The 19,971-nt window shown below is 35.5% G+C and overlaps 4 protein-coding genes across 38 annotated transcripts in view; all 4 read left to right on the top strand.

Moving 5' to 3' along the window:
- The window catches only part of LOC100122482 (serine/threonine-protein kinase MARK2), a 42,546-nt gene extending 29,403 nt beyond the window's left edge, over window positions 1-13,143 (top strand). For 24 of the 35 annotated variants that reach the window (XM_031926845.2, XM_032598569.1, XM_031926856.2 and 21 more), the window contains 5 exons: window positions 37-157; window positions 290-378; window positions 7,635-7,676; window positions 8,323-8,434; window positions 8,804-11,809. In XM_031926845.2, coding sequence (XP_031782705.1) covers window positions 37-157; window positions 290-378; window positions 7,635-7,676; window positions 8,323-8,434; window positions 8,804-9,022 — 583 coding nt within the window. In that variant the 3' untranslated portion in view covers window positions 9,023-11,809. Of the gene's footprint in view, window positions 1-36; window positions 158-289; window positions 379-2,535; window positions 7,190-7,634; window positions 7,677-8,322; window positions 8,435-8,803 lie in introns of those variants that run through there. The other 11 variants (XM_031926852.2, XM_031926855.2, XM_032598570.1 and 8 more) reach the window with 5 other exon arrangements.
- A 452-nt stretch (window positions 13,144-13,595) lies between these two features.
- Window positions 13,596-14,391, top strand: LOC100117701 (bis(5'-nucleosyl)-tetraphosphatase [asymmetrical]). The gene is made up of 2 exons (XM_001606969.6): window positions 13,596-13,898; window positions 13,986-14,391. Exons 1-2 carry the CDS (start codon window positions 13,784-13,786, stop codon window positions 14,303-14,305), a joined length of 435 nt encoding a protein of 144 aa, XP_001607019.1. The 5' UTR covers window positions 13,596-13,783; the 3' UTR covers window positions 14,306-14,391.
- A 117-nt stretch (window positions 14,392-14,508) lies between these two features.
- On the top strand, window positions 14,509-17,449 carry LOC100122471 (sprT-like domain-containing protein Spartan). Its single transcript, XM_001606027.5, has 5 exons — window positions 14,509-14,829; window positions 14,904-15,064; window positions 15,140-15,248; window positions 15,328-15,447; window positions 15,518-17,449. The coding sequence occupies exons 1-5, from the start codon at window positions 14,734-14,736 to the stop codon at window positions 17,093-17,095; spliced, it is 2,064 nt and encodes a 687-aa protein (XP_001606077.2). The 5' UTR covers window positions 14,509-14,733; the 3' UTR covers window positions 17,096-17,449.
- On the top strand, window positions 15,706-19,899 carry LOC100122457 (protein misato). Its single transcript, XM_001606014.6, has 5 exons — window positions 15,706-17,880; window positions 17,960-18,040; window positions 18,119-18,565; window positions 18,654-19,464; window positions 19,539-19,899. Exons 1-5 carry the CDS (start codon window positions 17,803-17,805, stop codon window positions 19,745-19,747), a joined length of 1,626 nt encoding a protein of 541 aa, XP_001606064.1. The 5' UTR covers window positions 15,706-17,802; the 3' UTR covers window positions 19,748-19,899.
- Window positions 19,900-19,971: the final 72 nt, after the last annotated feature.

Genomic DNA, 19,971 nt, shown 5'->3' on the forward strand with positions numbered 1-19,971 from the left:
TACTGACGATTTCTGTTTGTTTCTTCTCTTTTAAAGCTTGGGAGTCACTCCAAGCAATAGATTGGCAACGCCCACGACGCCAGCATTTCCAAGGAATGTCCCGAGCCGCAGTACCTTCCATTCTGGCCAAAATCGACCACAGAGAAATCATACTCAGGTTCGTTGAATCTCCATCTGATACGTAAGCGATTCGATTGGAGACCAGAAAGCGAAAAATAAAAGGTCCCGACTGAATCCATCTGGCAAACAGTGAAATCATCCGGTAACGACGTCATTATTCTTTTTTTAGGGTCATACACACACGCAGGACACGAATGCGATAAGCCCGTTAGCGAGGCCGTCCTTCTTTTCCAAGCTCTCCTCAAGGTTTTCCAAGCGGTAAGTTGACGTCTTAAGTACTCCAAATTTTCATTTTCGTTTATACGTCTGTTATTTAATTATAAATTATATACATATTCGGCATGTTTAAAAAAAAACTTGTTATTTATTTTTCTATTTATATACATATATTATCGTTATTATTCAGAGCACCACCGTTCATATTATTACTTTTGACTATTACATGTCCCACACGCTTTTTCGAACAAATTTTTCTATTTCGGATCGACATATTTTTTGCTTTATTACAATGATTTTCAGCGTGAAAGTCGAGCCAATTAAAGCCATAAAGATCAAGTGTGCGCGCTCAGTATTAACAAAAAATTGAAATAATAACGAGAAAGCGCATTCCTATCAGTATCACTGTAAGCCTAAAAGTTAACGTCAGTTAAAAGTCGCATATGACGCTGTTTTGCTGTTGTTGTTGTTGTCGTCGTTACTGTTCACGTCCATCATTATTATACGCTTATGCAAAAAAAAACCAACGCAGTCTTGTCTCGGCGAGGCATCGCGCGAGAGACTTTTGCCGAGGTGTCGAGAGTGGAATTTTTAGAAATGCGTGCTTCGGAGAGAGAGAAGAGAGAAAGAGAGAGAAAATCGAGGGACGGGCGGCCGGGCAGCGCGCGAGCCGAGCGAAAGCTCGGCTGCGTTTCGCCACTGACCTTATTTTAAACGGGCTTGGCCCCTTAACCCTTCAAGTCTGGCGCGCGCGCGCGAATGCTTTGGAAAAGTTGTCCTGCAGCTGCTGCTTTCTTCGCCATTTTCATTTTGTTGCGTAACTCGAAAGAGAGAATTTTAGAAAACACTAATGACCATGATATATATACGAGAGGAACAGACTTGAAGGATTAAAGTTTCCCATCTCTCGATGTACACATGTATATGTATATACATTGCTGCTCATTATATAGATTAATAATCTGTTGTCAATGTTATATAGCTCGTTCAATTTCTCTTTACTGCATTGTTTCTTTGCATGCTAAACGTATATAAATTTCTTTTTGTTCTTTCAAGGATGCACAATGACTATGTAACTTAAAAAAAAAAAACAGAATAACAAATTACAAAACAATTCTTGCATAAGACACACGATGGGTATCTTTGTGAGAGAGAGAGAGAGAGAGAAGGGTACGGTATTGCTCTTAAAAAACTGAATATACGACTCGATGAACCAGCAGCGACCATTATCGATGAAAGCCATACGAATATGCTTATATACTTATTTACACGACTAACGAATGTGTCGTATAGTTACATTAGTTCTTTATATATATATAAAAGTTCTTTATATATATATATATATACACGGTTGTAGATGTTTGTGATTGTTAAAGTTGCTTTGTTAAAATTTTACCAGTTAAACATCGTTTCGCGTTTCGTCTTACTATGTCTGCCTGTTTCTCTATTCGTCCCATATGTGCTTGACAGTGTCCCTTTGCAATATCACGTTCTTTTGTATTATATTGTCATGTATCGATGACAAGTGTCCATTCTATATACCTTTGTAGTAAATACAGTTCCAAATTTGTCCATAATAGTTCTTATAAAGATTTTTTTATGTAGAAAAATGTTGATTTTTTGTTCATGTTTTGAAAAGTATATACATAATTTTATTTAAAAATAAAGACAGTTAAGGTCTCCTCGCATACTCATTGTGCATCCCTGCTAGAATTGAATGTAGCGAGGTATCATTTTACCAGATTTTTTTTTCATTCAAATATACTGATGTAATTGTAATGTTTTAATCATGCCATACGTAACTTACTGTGCTGGTTGATGCGGACGTGTTTGAGTAAGGGAAGGAAGAGCGAAAATAAAATAAAAAGGAGAATGATAGACTGTGAGGGGATGCTAGAGAGAAAGAGCGTGTGAGTGAGAGAAAACATGTGGACTAGTATCTAAGAGGCCACAGAATAACGAGAGTCGGTCGATAGTTATGAATGAGACGGTCTTTCATGAAATGGTCACTGTACAATCATCTCGGCTAATCACAAACTTTGACAATCGACGAATCGTCGACACGAGGAAAGATACAAGTTAAATACAATATCAAAGCTATCATAGCCATTGGTGCATCGTTGCGAGTTCAAAAGTCACTTTTTTCCAATTCAATTTGATGACAAAACCAAGCTATATCGGTTCCGATTTGTTCTGCAGGACGTAAAGGCAAATAACTAGGCTACTCATCGAGAATTCGAAGACTAGCTCACGCAAACCCCCACGCAACGTCGTACTGGACGAAAGTTTTGGCGAAGAGTTGGCGGTTACAGTGGTGCACTGTTAAATTTATAATTATCTAACATGTTTACCGTGACATGCAATTACGTTTACATGCGCAAATAAAACGTTGTCTCCGTTATTCTGTGGTGAAAGCCTAGTAATGGAATTATGAACGAAAGAAAGAGACTGTTGTCAGAACAGAGATAAACTGATAGCTAGAGATATATATGAATTATATATAAAAATAGATATATAGATTTATGAATATATAAATGGTGCGAATGCTAGATGTGGATGCACATGAGTGTGAACGAGAGAAAGAGTGAGAAAGAGGATAACCATAAATTACGTACGAAAGATAGCAAGAGAAGCAAGGTCGCCTCGGTAACCTTGAAATTATTCTCCTTTGATTATGTAGCGTCTTCCCTTGCTTTGTATGGGAGATATAAATTTCTATAGAACTTGTGCCTTTTCTCCCTGATAATCGATAGAGAAAAGAGAAATGAAACTATTTCACACTATATGCGGTGATTAATCGTGCACTGTTGATTTTTTTAAATAATTTTTTTATTGATTAAAACTAAATGCAAATCAGGTATTTTTTGTAAGATATTCCGAATCGACTATAAGTGGCACAGCAGTAGTTAAACGCTATAATTCCTATTAAACAGAAGTAGTGCGTTTGAGCATTTTTCATAACGTATTTTTGTTTGAAAATAATAAGCTTTTTTGACGTTCAACCTTTATTGCCTGATAATAAATATAGTTAGGACTTTATACCTGACGTTTTTTTTTAATATAAACTTTGAAAGTAATATCAATCGATCGATTCTCCTTTTTTTTTCTTTGATTATCACACTTGTCTGCGTTTCCTAAATTGCGAATCAAGTTTATGTCTCTGTACGATACGAGTGCGTTGTTCGTAGTTGCTACAAACGTTTATACGTCTTCTTCAAAGACAAATGCCCGAATCATCAGAAAACATTCATTATACATCTAAACGAAATTGAAAAAATTTGGAGGAAATATCATTATTCGCGCGTATGCGTACAAGAATTACTCGTGCATGATGAATAATTATTTACTTTGCAAATTAAAACGTTTTCCAAGGAATTCTTAAAGTATTAAAAATTTAGATGACTTAAAAATTATCGAACGTATTTATAAAGAATTACTGTGCTTGAAATAATCAATAAAGTGAAGTAAAAACGTTTTATTAGCAAATTAAATAATCGTTTTAAATTTAAGACCCGAAGAAGAGTTAGCCAAAATGTATTTGATTTATTATATGTATAATCAAAAAAGTAGTTTAACAAGGTAGTTTAACAAGTAATTCGAGATTTTCGCAAGCTGCAAATAAACACATTCTTTTTGTGCCTTTGAAGTTTTAAAGCTTAACGTTATAGTGCTTGACCTTTCTTCGAGTCTTTGCAAAAACGCGAAGAGCCACCACGAGTGACTCGCATTTTAACATTAAATCATATGAATAAATAAAAAATATTGAAAAATGAAAGAAAAAAAAACGCTAGAACAAATTTAGAGGCAGCAAAATGCAAATGATGTGATTATCGTGTATTGACAGGTTTTCCAAGTAAGTGACGAATCTCTTGCACTTGATTCGCCGGTAAATAATGGTGAAACGAGGACAAGCACCATACATTCACAAGCTGACTATCGCTCTCGAAATATAACAAAGCCCGATGCTGTTTCTGCGATATCCTTTTATAAAAAAAATGAAAAAAAAGAGAGAAAGCGTTTTACGCACGCATACACACACACAGAGGCGCTCGGTCGAAACGCTTGATCTCTGTGCAGCTGATGAAAGCATATATTTACCTCTACGAATTGCCTACTGATGTGTGCAGCCTCAGCGCAGCGATTTTTTCGATTATTAATAAGCGCGCGAGTATGTGTGTATTCTATGACATTTGACGCAAGCGGCCGCACAGTATATGATATACCTAATTCTTGTTAGTTCAACGATTTATATATATATATATTAAAGAGCGACTCACTCTCCCGAACGTAATAATATAATAGGCATTAATGAACATTCGAGACAAAAAAGAATTACCTCCAGAATCATGTGACACTGTCGACGTAACGCTGATTTTTTCTTCTTTCTTTTCTGTGTTGTTCTTTTAATGCACAATTACCGAAAACGATAAATATCGTGAAAAAGAGCGAAGAGCTTTCAACGGTTTCGTTACGAGAAACTATCATTTCTAGTAATTTAACGTCTGACTGGATGATTTTGATGTTCAGATGTTTGTGTCAAATAATCAACTATAACATGCGACGGATTTTATTACGTATATATACATAGAGCAGTGAAACATATGTAAATATACGTTCGGCTTTATATGCTTATGTTTTATTTTTGATCTTTTTTTCTTCATTTCACGACAATGGCAGTGAATTTTAAAATAACGTACATAACTTTCTCCACATACTTTTTCACGATTTATTTTTTTTTCTTTTCAAGCTTAAAATGATGCGCCTTATTTAACGCCTTAAATTTGTAACGTATGTAAGTCGTAACGGTCTTTCTTTTGCTGTAGCATTTATATTTGGTTTGTACATTTGCATTTTCTAACTGCTGCTGCACAAAATTGCATAAGTGATGCGCTAGAAATTCACGTTGTAACGAGTGAAATGTTATTGATGCAGAGTATGTATTTTTGTAAATATAAATAGAAAGTATGATTTATTCGTTCGTTGAAGAATCGAGCATATAGCTATGCAATTAAAAGAAAAGAAAATGTTAAATTATATATGATAATTCTAACGATGACTTTCGATTACATTTATTAGTAAAATGTATTATATTACTGGCTCAAACACTCCTCGATAAAACTAATGAGTCAGGTTTATCAAAACCTAAGAAAATAAAACTTTAAGCGAACATTTTGACGAAATTGAAATTTCAACGCCGCAATGTAATAAGCTGTAAAAAATACATTTTTCTACAACCATCTGAAGTGTATGTGATGTTTATTAAGTTAAATGTAAGAGAATGTAAATCTTAATCAAATTTAAAAGTTGTCTTTATTCATCAATCAGTAAATATTTCCACACTTAACTCCATTTGACTGCTGATCAAAACGATTGTAAATCGAAATAAATAAATAGTTTGGCTGATAGCCGAACAACGGCAATAAAAATTGAACGTTCTTATCTCTATTTTCAGTTCTACACTATACATACATTAAGAGCAATTCGTGACTTTTGTACCGATGTATTTTTATTTCATTGAAAATGTTCGTTTAACTCGAAAATTAACAGATATGCGGATTATTTAGGTGAAAGTACAGCTTACTTCAGTTAAGCTGAGTGTATAATATGTATTCTATTTAAATGATTAAGTATGCATTTTGCTATTGCTATAAATGTAAGTAAGATGTACGTATATCTTTTGGTATATTTTATTGTGTCTTTCTGTATGATAATGATAGTGATAACCTTATGGATAAACAAGCACTATTTTCCTAAAATTTATTAAGGATAATTTTTGAAAAGTAATGATTATTTTGCATTTTTATGGATATGAAGTAGATTTTTTTACCGTTCAGCTCTAGGTCCAAATTGACTATCATTGAGATTACAAATAGTTATCGAGTTAAGCGAACAAATGTCTGTGCAATATTTTTGGCTTTTTGATAAATGCTTTAAGTTTGATTCGACAGATTGTGTTGAGGATACAGAAAATGCCTGTCCAGATTAAACAATTAAGTCGACGACGAGAACAATTGAATCAAAGAAAATCGCTATACTTTAAAATGTGTTCTCACAAAATAACGACGTGACTTGAGTGTGAGCCCACGCTAATCTGTATAAGATTTAAACAGTTTTTCACGAGCCTCATTGCATTTTTTTTACGATGATTATACATCGAACCTAATAATATAAGCAGAATCATTGAGAATGAACATAAAATTACTGATAAACTTGAGGTGTGATTATTAAAAACTTTGTATGCGTCACGGTGAACGTAAGCTATGGGAATTCCTCTTAAAGGATCAATATTAGATAATTTTAGAAATTTTATTGAATAGAGACTTTAATTATTAAATATATAAAATTGTGCATACATAAAAAAATCTTGATTGTAACATCAAAGCAACTGTTTGCTGCAATCCAGCTCTACTTCCGTCCAAATTCACATTTTTTTCCACTAGTCGATTGTAGGCAACATTAAGATTTCCACGATCCAAATGATTCCAAGTGTTGAAAATCACAATGATTAATATTAATTTTTATTGTTACTTTAACTATTATCATCGACAGCATTGTCATTATCATCACGCCGCCGCTACGTTGTTATGATTATTACTATTACTATTATTTTACTAATAATGTTATCATTACTGCTACTTATTATTACTTTTATTATAATTGCTATTATATATTATTTTATGATTATTTTATTATTAATACTATTATCATTATTATTATTGCAAGTTCTAATGAATATCGTAGAGCAAAGCGCAGCAAACGGTTCGCCAATCACGAAATAAGAAAATTTTATTGTTTTAAAAGCGTATGAAGCAATAATAGTGATAATTTCGTAATAATAAATATTTTGAATCTATGTGTTGCATACGTAGTACCGATTTATTTCCAAATTACCTTGATAAAAAAGACGATATCATTGTAGCATTTATTTCACGTTTTTCTGCATGAGTCTTTGTTATTTTCTTTTGCTGATTAGAATTTTCTTTAAGTGCAACGAATTTTTGGATTTGACGACTAGTCCAAATTTTTATCATAATACTTTTTTTATCAAATACGTACTTATGATTTTTACGCTGACTTGTGATATACATATACGCTTGTCCCCGATCGAATGGAAAATAACGAAAACAAAGACTATGCCTTGAAGAGACTATAAGAGACAAATGAATGACAATCCACATTTCATTTGTAAAGCGATGAAACGAAAAGAATAATCTGGTGGTGGTGTATATGCGCGCCAAGAACCGATTATTTAACAATTCTAGTGTTTGTTAGCAAATGCCTTTGTTTTGTTATTTCAGCCCCATGGACCCATCCGTATCCCCAAAGCACCCAGTAGTGAGGTACGTTCTTGCATACCATTATACCACAATCCATATATTTTTATTTTCACTTTTTTATTCATTTCGAGTCTTGTTTTTTGCTTACCGGAGTTTTTTTCATAACTTTTTAACCTTATTATCATTTGCAACTTTTATTTCAATAATAATTTACTTTAATTGAAAACATCTAGCTGATAAACAAAGTAAAGTTCGATTATTTGGTTGTACAAATGTTTGATATTTCAAGTAAATTTCTTTCTATACAATTCTATCTCTCTATTAATAATTGATCGATGAAACGCAACTTGGATGCTAACGATGTTTAATTTCGTTACATTTGTGTCTGTCATGTCGATGTAATTTCTGCTACCAATGATCTTATATGTTTAGAGCATGTGAATTGACTATAATTTTTTTTTCTAGAAAACCATAATTTAATAAAATGTAAATTAAAAAAAAAATCTTAAATGTTCCACGTGAACGATTGCATTTTTCAAAAATACGATATTGATGATTCTTGCATGCCCAAAACGCGTGCCATCTGCATCCAGTCCGGTAATAAAGACACAATAATCTTTGAAAGTGTACACCAAGTTCCGGCAAGTAATCGGCAGAGTTGGTTGACTCGGAGACAGACTGTTTGAGAGGGTTTGATGTTCTGTTACAGCGGTGCGACTACTAACGACGAACAAGTAAAACCACGCAGCCTACGCTTCACGTGGAGCATGAAGACGACCAGCAGTAGAGACCCATTAGAAATCATGTCGGAAATACGAAAGGTGAAACTTTTTTCATTATTCATACAATCCCATACGCAGTTTTATATACGAAGTGATGAAGTTATACGGTATTGTGGGTTCGATCGAGCCCGCATTCGTGACTGATATTGTACTAAGCTTCGGCTAGAAGGCTTTAGCTACGTCTATTTACAAAAATATACTAACTTAACAGTGTCACTAGCATTGGTGAAAGCTAACTTGTTGTAAAACAATAACTTAAACAAAATTCAATGTAAAACTGTTGCATTCGATGTTGAAGGAAATACTTTGAGAATTAATCATTTTCTTTTTGCAAAACAGTTTTACATATTACACTAGTAAATCGAGTAAGAAACAATATACGAATAACGCAATTTTTCTTACAAACAGGTGCTGGACGCGAACGAGTGCCAGTACGAGCAGCTGGAACGGTTCCTGCTGCTGTGCGCCCACGGAGACGCTGCGACGGACAGCCAGGTCCAGTGGGAGATCGAGGTCTGCAAGCTGCCACGGCTCTCCCTCAACGGAGTTCGTTTCAAGCGGATCTCCGGGACCTCGATCGGCTTCAAGAACATTGCCAGCAAAATCGCGAACGAGCTCAAGCTGTGACTGCCGGCGGCCGCAGGCGCGCTAGCCGCTCCTCGCACCAATCCATAACTAGGCGCGCAAGATCGCCCCCAAGAGAGCAGCAGCAGCAGCAGCAAGCAGACGACGAAGCAGCAGCCCTCGTCGCCGTCGTCGTCCTTTTCGCCCCAAACCGGCCGACACCAAGTGCCCGCCAACACCACCGCCGCCACCGACGACGAGCTATACCTCTATTTCTTCTGGAGCCAGTCCGCTGAGCTGCTTGATATTACTACCACTGATGATGACGACGACGATGACCCTGATGAACAATCCGATCGCTGCTCCTCCACCTCATCCTCCTCCTCCACCACCACCACCAACAACAACAACAACAACAACAACTCCAATGACGACGATGACAAGACCAGCTCGGACGCCCAGGAGATTTTCGTCTAACGACTACAACTGTAACCCACTACTACTACCACTACTACTACTATCTATCTAACCACTGAGAGCAGGCGGAGCGAGAGCGAGTGACAAAAGAAAAACACCCGTATGGATGGATGGATGCGCTGATGGATGAACGCTGATAACGTGATTTGGGCGACACACACACGCATACAACCCTGTGATCCGACGGCTGAAATGATGAATATGAGGATGATGATGATGATGATGATAATGAATACGTATTGAAATACTCCCGAGTGCCAAAAGGAGCAGTGCAAAGTGTCTATACGAGCGAGGCTCGAGGAGGAAATCCCACGTCGCGCCTTGATCCCTGTATAATATACGTGATTCTACTCCATACTCTTCGCGGCTTGATTATCTATTTCTCATAGTCGGACGCACGCACACTGCGATTTGTATACCATTTTTGCGGTTATTATACGAGTACTGCTCTCTTTATCTCTTCTTCGGTTCACATGCTCACTCGCGTATTAAAGGGCCGGCGCGACGAAGTGGGAGATCACCGAGGGCCGAGGCGCTCGGCTGCGACTGAAACGAATGTGCAAAAGATAAGGGATGAGAGCCGACGTCGTTGTATACAACTTGGTCCTCGAACTTAACTGTATGACTTGATCAATGAAATGAATATGCTTTTTGCTTTTTTAATCCTATTCGGAATGTACGCCTTGTTACCCCTCACAGAGGGGACTGAGGTACGTGTCCACTAGCGTTATGTTGCTTTACGTTCGTTCAGTTCTCGTTAAACAAGTAACTTTAGTCATTTGCAATGTCAATGTCAACGTGTCAATTATTATTAAAGTGAAACATTAACAATTGGTAATCGAAGTACGAAAAATCGTTTGTTTAGGTACGGTGTTCACACTCAGTCCCTCTAATAATTAGGCAAGCGAGGCCGTTTATCAATGTAAAGAAAATGAAATCATTAGCAACAGTATTATTTTTACTTGGCACAATGGGTCTTGGTAGTATAGACATGTCGCGCGATGTAGCATTTTCACTGCACATAATCAACTGTTGTAAATTAAAACGAGCGAGTGACAGGGGAAAACAAATTATTAATGTTTAATTAGCAAAGGATTAATGTTTAAAAGAGAGTGGAAGAAGCAGCGACTCTATATTATCGAGACTCCTTTTTATTGCGATGGAATTTGTTGACACGATGACTAGTTTACGGGTACGACTACGCGTGTAAACAGTATGATTGGACTCTTTAAAAGTAAAAGAGATTGTAAAAGTAAAAATAAGTAAAAAGAAAAAAATTAAAGACATTTCTCGAAGGAAGTTAAATCTTCATCTATAGACGTGGTGGATAAAAAAAAGCTGCGCTAAATCAATGTGTTAAATAAGGGCTGCGTACGAGAAAGCAGTAGGCCAATTTCACTTAATTCTAGTGGTCACAGATCGTTAAATCTATACGATTCGCCTGAAATTTGATGTTGTTACTTTATGAATGATCGTATAAATGAAAGCCTTACAGTAATAATTACTTCACTGGATATTGTAAATTTCTAAGAATGTAAAAAGATTTGAAAATAAACACCAAGACAAATTCTCAAACAACCTGTGGACTCTCAGTGATTAATAAGTGTTTAGGGTATTTTTCACGCTTTAATTTACATTTTCTTATGATTTGCACTGTCTAGCTGAATAACTATGATTACACCTAAATGTAGCTAATGATGAATGTGGATGCTAAACGTTAGACAATTTTCAAATGCTCAAGTTTTGATCGAACCAACGATTTGACGATTTGTCGCCAATGGAATTACGTGAAAATGACGAATAATCAACTTTTTTGATCATTTTTATGATGCTTTACTTTTTTATGTACACTACAATTTCGCAGTTACACAGCATTATACACAGTGGACAATTTATTGATGATAATAATAGTTATTATTATTGCATTACTATTATAATATAATTATAACCGAATACAAGTCAAAGGCGATGTATTATGATGATAAAGCTATAGGAAGGAAGAGATTTATCGGTAAAATGTAGAGATTTCGATCGAATATCGAGTCGAACAATTTACGTACGCGTGCGTGTGTGTATATGTATGCATAAGTAGGTAATATGAATGTTTATGCGAGCAAACGAGCGTATGAGCGTAAGAGTGAAACGCACTTGAATAACAAAACCTGAACAATTGCCACCAAGATCTGCTGTTTCTACAAAAGATTTAACAATAAATTTAGGTATTACAATTGGCTATATATTGTACTCTTTATTCTTCTGCGATTGAGTGTGAAGTGCGGCTGTTCGAACAAAAAGACGTCTAGTGGTGTTGTAAGACAAATCGCAGATAGAGTGTAAATATAATAATTGAATAAAGGTACTAGATTAAATGAACTCATCCTCATGTTAAAAACAAATTAAAGAAGGAAATTACGTATGCGTAAATGCATAAAAAGACACCTGCGGCGAGCTTCATCAAACATCAAAGTAATCGCCTAAAATTAATTAATTAACTTTGTTACTGTTAGCAAGACTAATTTATTTACACGCTGTACAAGATTAATTTTTCATATTTCTATAATGATACTTGCAATGAATTATCAATTTCCACGTAATTCAAGCACGAAAGAAATAAATGAAAGGTACAACATTGTAATATGCAGTGCTGTATATCGATAAATGACTGATAGCAAATAAGTATCGAGATCAGCAATCTGCATAACTTGTCGATTGGATAAATGATCTTACACAATAATAACGAGAAAATTCTTAAAATGCAATGTGTACGTCTTACGGCACTGAGGCTTGTTTTCTCTTTGTGTGCGCGCGAGAAACAAGATTATAATTCAAAGACGGGCGTTTTATGCATATGTACACACAACTTTTTTTGCAATCAAATTATTTACAATCCAAGACTAAATGAAGAATGAGAGGCGACAATGTAAAATAAAATATCGAGTAAAAATGAGGTTACACGCAAATTTTCTTGTTAATACTGCAAGTTAATCTATAGAAACATTGTAAAGCATCTTTGGTATTAGGAAATCATATGCAGAGATCACTTTTGTTCATTCATCATATGTAAAACAGTGCAGTGCATCAAGTACAACAATATTCAAGCGTTATGCGCGACTGTCTCTGTAAATTGTCGCTGTAGTAGTGGATATTATTAGCGGTTAATCAGTAAGATCCCTAGTAATATAAATGGTACAAAACCCTTAACACTACGTAGGTAAAATTATTATATTGTTATCGAAGAAGAAAAAAAAAGATGAAAAAACCAACACATGACCCAGCCTTGGATGAGTTGCTTGAACAAAATATTGTATAAATAAATGGAATAGTTCACATCCAAGGGATTTTATTAGTTAAGTAACACACTCGTTAATTTCACATGAATATTTAGTGTGGTCTTACGGCTGGACGGACAACAAATTGTCGCAACTTTTTTTTATAGCCACAATTCAACTCGAAATATAAGCTTTTATTTTTTTAAGTTTCACGCCTCTCTTCGGCGGTAAATGACATTTCGAAGCTGTTGCCCGTACAACCGTGCGTAAATACATAAAGTATTTCTATAACGTATATAAAACGAACACTCAACACTTTTGTTTGTAGATAGGTACATAAAAAAAAGCTTTGCCAAGTGTTTCCTGGTGATCGGTATCTCTTAGCCAAAATGTAGAACAATCGTTTATAATAAAATGGTGACACGTATTGTTTCCTAACTGCCATCTTTACAATTATACAGTTACAGAATCCTAAGTTCTTTTTGTTTGCTCAACTATTTTTTTTATTTCAAAAATAGAAGACACAAGGCGGAACCGGGATTACAAAATACGCAAAGGATTCACACAAGTCTTTGGCATAGTAGCAAAGTATGTAAATGCTCTTTGGGTTGTGATTTTGTGATAAATAGTTTTCTCAAAAATAACACGGAATTCCTTACTGAATTTTATTTGAAAGTTTGCCTCGCAGCTGATTTGAAAGAGGTAAAGTAGCTCGTTATAAACAGTTATTTCATCTATACTTACGATATAAACAACATCTATATTTTAGTTTATTTTGTATAATTCGATATACATAGTTTGAAAACATTTTTTATTAAATTTCTATAAAATAACTCATTTTAACGATTGCACTATCTCGGTCTGCATAAATACATGTAACATATTGAGTCAGTTATATTTATATATATAGACACCCAATCTCGCACGCGCATCAGTTCTGATGTTCTCCCGGCGCAAGTGGTTTTGCGCAATGACGACAGCACACTAACCTTACATTCTCTGCAAGCCAATTAACGAGTATATAAAATTTGTCGCCAAGAGCGCATCATCGTGGAAAATTATTTGACATTTCAAAATTATGGCTCCTACGCGTCGTGCCTGTGGTTTCGTAATTTTCCGACGACTTCGCGGAAACGTCGAGTATCTGTTGATGCAAACATCCTACGGAAAGCATCATTGGACTCCTCCAAAAGGTAGAGGCATTCCTAGCAAATATAACTAATCGTCATGTTTAAAAAAAAAAAGAGAAAAACATTGTACATGTAAATTATGAAAATAAGGTCACGTCGACCCGGGAGAATCGGATATGGAGACGGCACTGCGAGAAACCGAGGAAGAGGCTGGTTACGTCAAGTCGGATTTGAAAATTATCGACAGTGCCAAGAAAGAGCTGAACTACCCGGTTAACAATAAGCCGAAAATCGTCATTTACTGGCTAGCCGAATTGTTGAACAAAACAAAAGACGTGACGATGTCGAAGGAGCATCAGGACTTTAAGTGGCTGCCCTTGAAAGAGGCTTGCGAACTGGCTGTTTACCCGGAGATGCAAGAGACATTCGCGTACTTCGATAAATACATTACCGAAAACCTTGTTCAATGAATTTTCCAGCAAATGCGACATTAAAGATTAAAAGGACTGGCTATTGTTGATTTTTGAAAATAAAAAAAAGTTTTATTACCGATAAACGAGACTTTGTTTTAATGTAATTAATTAGCTCATAGTGTGCCGTTTTTTGCTTAACTGGATATGAATTTTAGGTAGATTATGATAAAGAGCGCACACAAATGTAGCTGTGAATGAAATCAGCTGTCTACTTTGCTGCTTCATGAAATCTGATTGGCGTTGGTAGGTCACGTGGTGCAGTCATTTGGACTTTAAATGGACAACGCCGCGCAACGGCACGAAATTCATCTTTTGTGTACTTATAGAGCAGTTCGCGATTAAACGTCGCTGTCAAAATTTTTTTATTCTTTGTACTTGGATCTTTATTTATATTGCTTTCAAATGAGGAGATAACACAGGTCAGGATGAGTTGGATAACGTACGACGAAAAGGTGGCACGAGAGACTTACGAGCAACTAAACATCACTGGTATAACGGAAAATGCAGTTTTTCCGAAAGAGGTTACTTTTTTAATTGATGTTATTCGAGTAAACAAACATGCGCATTTATTGAGTAATTTTGTATGATTTCCCAGAAAGAGACAGGGAACTATCGTCCTAAAACATTAGTTGACGAAACTCTCGAGTACATTGATCCTACGCCGAATATTTATACCCTCTTTGTTCAATTCAATGCAAAATTCTTCTGGAATGTTTTGCTACCTGTGCAAGTCAAGTGGAGTCCAAGAATGACATCGTAAGAAATTGTTTACATTGCTATTCTGTAGAATCCCATGAGAGTGAATTTTCAATTTTATTCTTTGTTCAACAGTTGTGCTGGGATTTGTTCGTTCCATCCTAGAAACAGGGAGTGTGTTATATCGCTAAGTACACCACTGTTAAAGTTGAGACCCAGAAAAGATTTAATCGAGACTTTACTGGTAAAATGTCTAAACTTGATTCTTTATCATTAAAAATGAATTGCATCTTAATTAAATCAAAATGTTTATCCTATTTTAGCATGAAATGATACATGCATACTTGTTTCTTACCAATAATAATAGAGACAGAGATGGGCATGGTCCAGTATTTCAGAGTCATATGAAAAGAATTAACCAAGAGGCAGGAACTAATATAACTGTAAGCAGATATTTTATTGATTTTATTTTTATCATATTTTTTTATGACTAATGCAATGTTTTAACAATAGATCTATCACTCATTTCATGAAGAAGTGAGGCTGTATCAACAACATTGGTGGAGATGTAATGGGCCATGTCAAAAGAGAGCACCATACTTTGGGACTGTAAGAAGAGCAATGAACCGAGCACCAGGTCCAAGCGACTTATGGTGGAAGGAACATCAGTTGACTTGTGGAGGTCAATTTATCAAAGTGAAAGAGCCAGAAAAGCCAGAGAAAATCAAGAAAAAAGGCGATGCAAAGGGTCGTACTAGTACTAGTACAGTAACTAAACCATCTGAAAATAATAGTTTAACAAACTGGGTGATAAAGACTGATAGCAATAAGGACAAAAAGATTCCCAATAAGCCTAATCAACCACCAAAGGCTAATGGAAACAATATTAAAAAACCAAACGCTCAATCACAAGACACTGGTTTGAGTAAACCAGTGCCGAAAACAACAAGTACAAAATCTAATTCAGTATCAAATTTCCAAACTGACTTAACAAAACTAGGCAATAGTACTAATAATGTACATGGATGGGGTACAGGAGGCCCTAGTGTTAGTAGTAATAAACCAAGTCCTAAACCACAAGTAAAAGGTTGGAATAACACTAAATCCAATTCAACATCAAATGTCCAAACTGACATGAAGAAACTTGGTAACGGTACTAATAATGTACATGGATGGGGCACAGGTGGCCCTGATGGTAGTAGTAGTAGTTCCAGCAGTGGCAATAGAAATTCTACAAACAGTAGCAATTCTAGCTTGTCTTTCTCTGGTACATTAGGGGGTGCCGGCACTGGAAGAAGCATATTACTAGATAAATTTTCCAACACGTCTGCAACTAATAATACTCAAAAAACTAGTTCACTGAATCGAACTAATAAAACTCAAAAAACTAATTCAATGAATCTATCAAACTCTATGAAAACTAGCCCATTAGTAAAATCTACAACCAGCACAAACAGCAGTTTCAGTGTTGAAACTGCCTCAGTCAAAACTGTGTTATGCCCCATTTGTAACAAATCTGTTGATGAATTAAAAATTAATGAACATCTGGACACATGCCTTGATAGTCCGCAAGAGCCAGAAGTTATTTCAGATAGTTCACATAAAAAGAGGAAAAGTGAAGATCATTACTCTACATCAAATAAGAAACTAAAAGATGAAAATCAGCAGACATCTTCAGAAACAATAGATTGTCCTATGTGCTCCAAAAAATTACTGCCTGTCAATTTTAATGATCATTTGCAAAAATGTTTATCAAGTGACATGCTTGAAGAAGAAGATGATGTAGTGTCACTTCATGATTCTAGCTCTAGTTCTATAAATTTACATGACTCTCCTCATCATTGTTTGATTTGCGATAAAAAATTAGAACCTGGCATGAGTTTGAATGAACATTTAGAAGAATGTGTTGCTTCGGTATTTAATGAAAGTAATGACGATGATTTTGAAGAGAAAGACAGCAGTACTGGTGACAAATCAATTAAGACTGAGAAGGAAGTTTTGGAACGGTATCCCTGCCCTATTTGCATGTCATTAATTGAAGAATCATTCATGAATGACCACGTTGACATGTGCTTAGCCAAATCTAAATAAGTACAATTGTTATGCAGAGTTAATAACTCTAGGACTAGTGGTTACTTTATTCCAGCAAATTTGCTTTAGCTTTCAGTTTTTTACAGTACATATTATGTACACTTATCAAGCATATATTCACTTAACATTTTCGTTTTACATTTCATAGATTAGTTCATGTATTTTCAGCAACTAGTTCAGGAGTTATTCAAAGTTCCTATATTGTCAATGTAAATATAAAAAAAAAACTTAAAGCCATGAAAAATAATAGGATCCTGGTGATACTTTTAATTTAAACATAATTTATAATGTTATAATATAATTTTTTTGTATCAAAAATACATTTTTCTATAAAATCGTTAAAATGTGCGTTGATATTACAATCTAATCGTCATTTGTAGAACCGACTATTATTATCAACCAATCAAAGGAAGGATTTGAAAAAGCACGTGTAGTACCTACTTTGCACGTGTCGGGATATAGCGCGTCGGCGACTGATGGTATATATGACATATTTTGTGTTTGCGTTTGTTTCGACAATAAGCCGAATGTGCGTATCACATTTATTTATATACAAGTAATCTTGGAAAAGTTCGCATTGTCGTTTACGTTAATTTAATTTTTGAGTCTTTTAACTGTTTTGAAGACAATCTATAGCAGATAAAATAGAAGAAAAACGAAAGTGTAGGTTAGAATTAGTATGAACGGTTGCAAGTTGTAAATAAACAATGGCAACAAGGGAGATTTTGACGATTCAACTAGGGCATTATGCCAATTTCGTAGGCACACATTGGTGGAATCTCCAGGTAAAATTCTAGCTGATTTTTTCTAGATAAGTAATTTTTTATATTACAAAATTGATTGATGAAATCTTTGTTTGCATAGGAAACCAATTTCTCTTACGATCCTCAAAATCCATCAGAATTCAATCCTGAAGTTCTCTACAGGGTAGCAGATGTTGGAAATGTAATCTGATATACTTTTATCTATAAATAAAAATGTTGAATCATCATTTTATTGTAAATAATCTTAAAATTTTTTTAGAAAGTAACCTCCACTCCAAGACTGCTTCTTGCTGATTTAAAAGGAACTCTAGGATATCTGAGCGAAGAAGGGAACTATTCAGAACTTGTACAAGCTAATGTAAATCAAGAGCCAGAAATTTTATGGGAAGAAAATAGATTGGAGACTACTGTACAGCCACCCGCACAGAAGTCAGCTTTTGTAAAAAGCCTAGAATCAGGAGAGAGTAATGAGGGAGTAGAATTTGACTTTGAAAATGAAACAAAGAGCTGGGTCGATTACTTAATTCCCAGGTTTCACTCTAGGACAGTCAATGTTATTACAGAGTACGAGCATGGATCTACTAGTCAGCCTTTTGACTTATTTCCTTATGGGCAAAGTCTATGGAAAAGAAGTGCATTTTCTGAAGACTTTGCAGATAAAATAAGGGTTTACGTTGAAGAATGTGATTTAATGCAAGGTTTCCAGGTAATTTTTAAAGCAATATTTTTAACTGACTTTCATTACTACTTATTGATTTTTTTAAATACAAGCCTAATATTTTTCTTATTCGTAGGTACTTTTTGATACCGACGATGGATTTTCTGGGTTGGGTGCAGCATGTATTCAGCACTTGAGAGATGAATATGGCAAAAGTATACTAACCTGGCCTGTCTTGGACTCAACACCAAGAGAAAAGTCCATATCCGATTATGCAAAAGCCATCAATACAGTACTTTGCTGGCATAATATAGGGGAAAATACCTCTTTGTTCAGTCCATTATCTTGTGGTACAAATGGCTGGCTTACCCCAGGCAAGCCACGAGCCGTTGAAAATATCACTTACAGATCTGATCTCAGGTATCACACAAGTGCACTACTTGCAACAGCACTGGATACACTTAGTTTAAGGTACAGGCATAAAAAGTATACTATGTCTGCTCTGTCTGATCTCTGTGCAGATTTAAATAAGCTTGGCAGAAAGGCCGTAGCCACTAGTTTAAGTTTACCCTTCCCAATGGTTGAAAAGCAAGACTTGATAGACATGCTGGATGACTTGGATGGTGGCTGTCCATGGGTGAGCTTGACTCCTAGTTGTAACATAGGTATGGACAATGCCATGCAGAGTCTAGCTCTAAGAGGTGTCCCTGAAAGTCGTTTGAAACGTCCCATGCAAGAAGCACAAGATCAGATGATAAAGCCTGCCTACAAGTGCTCCAGTGTACACGAGATGTTGAGTCTGTATATAAACTGTTCTTGGTACTCTACTGGCACATATTTGACAACTGCTGAACAGCCATTGAAGATTAAAGATCCCTATCCAAAGATATTCAACAGTAATATCCTAGAGAATGGAGATAGCTCGCGAAATAAATCAAGAGAAAGTAGTAAGTATATGGCTAAACGACTTTCTCACGTTAATTACGAAATTACGTTACTAATTACGAATTTTTTTTCACAGACGTGAATAGTGTCCCAGTCATGGCAGGCTTACATTCGGGCAATTTCATGGCCAAAATGTACGAATCTCTTCACGACCAGGTGAAAAAGGTCCGAAGCCTAAACAAATTTCACGCGTTCGTCGACTCCGGAATCGAGCAGGACGAATTCATGGAAAGTGTACACAATCTTCTCGATTGCAAAGAAAGCTACGAGGACCACGACGCCTAAAATTAACGCCGAACAAAATATCAGAATATATGTATATTTTTATAATACTCAGAACGCGCGCTGCGCGCGCCTTGCTATCTTTCTTTTTAATTCTCGACATAATAATTATATAACGCAATATGGAAGAATAAAATCGCTGTTGTGAAAAAAAATCTGAAGAATCCGAATCGTATGACGCATAGGCTAAAAACCCAATTTGATTAAAATTAACACAACACAGCAGT

The sequence above is a fragment of the Nasonia vitripennis genome, chromosome 3 (genome assembly GCF_009193385.2).
Source record: "Nasonia vitripennis strain AsymCx chromosome 3, Nvit_psr_1.1, whole genome shotgun sequence".
Lineage (NCBI taxonomy): Eukaryota > Metazoa > Arthropoda > Insecta > Hymenoptera > Pteromalidae > Nasonia > Nasonia vitripennis.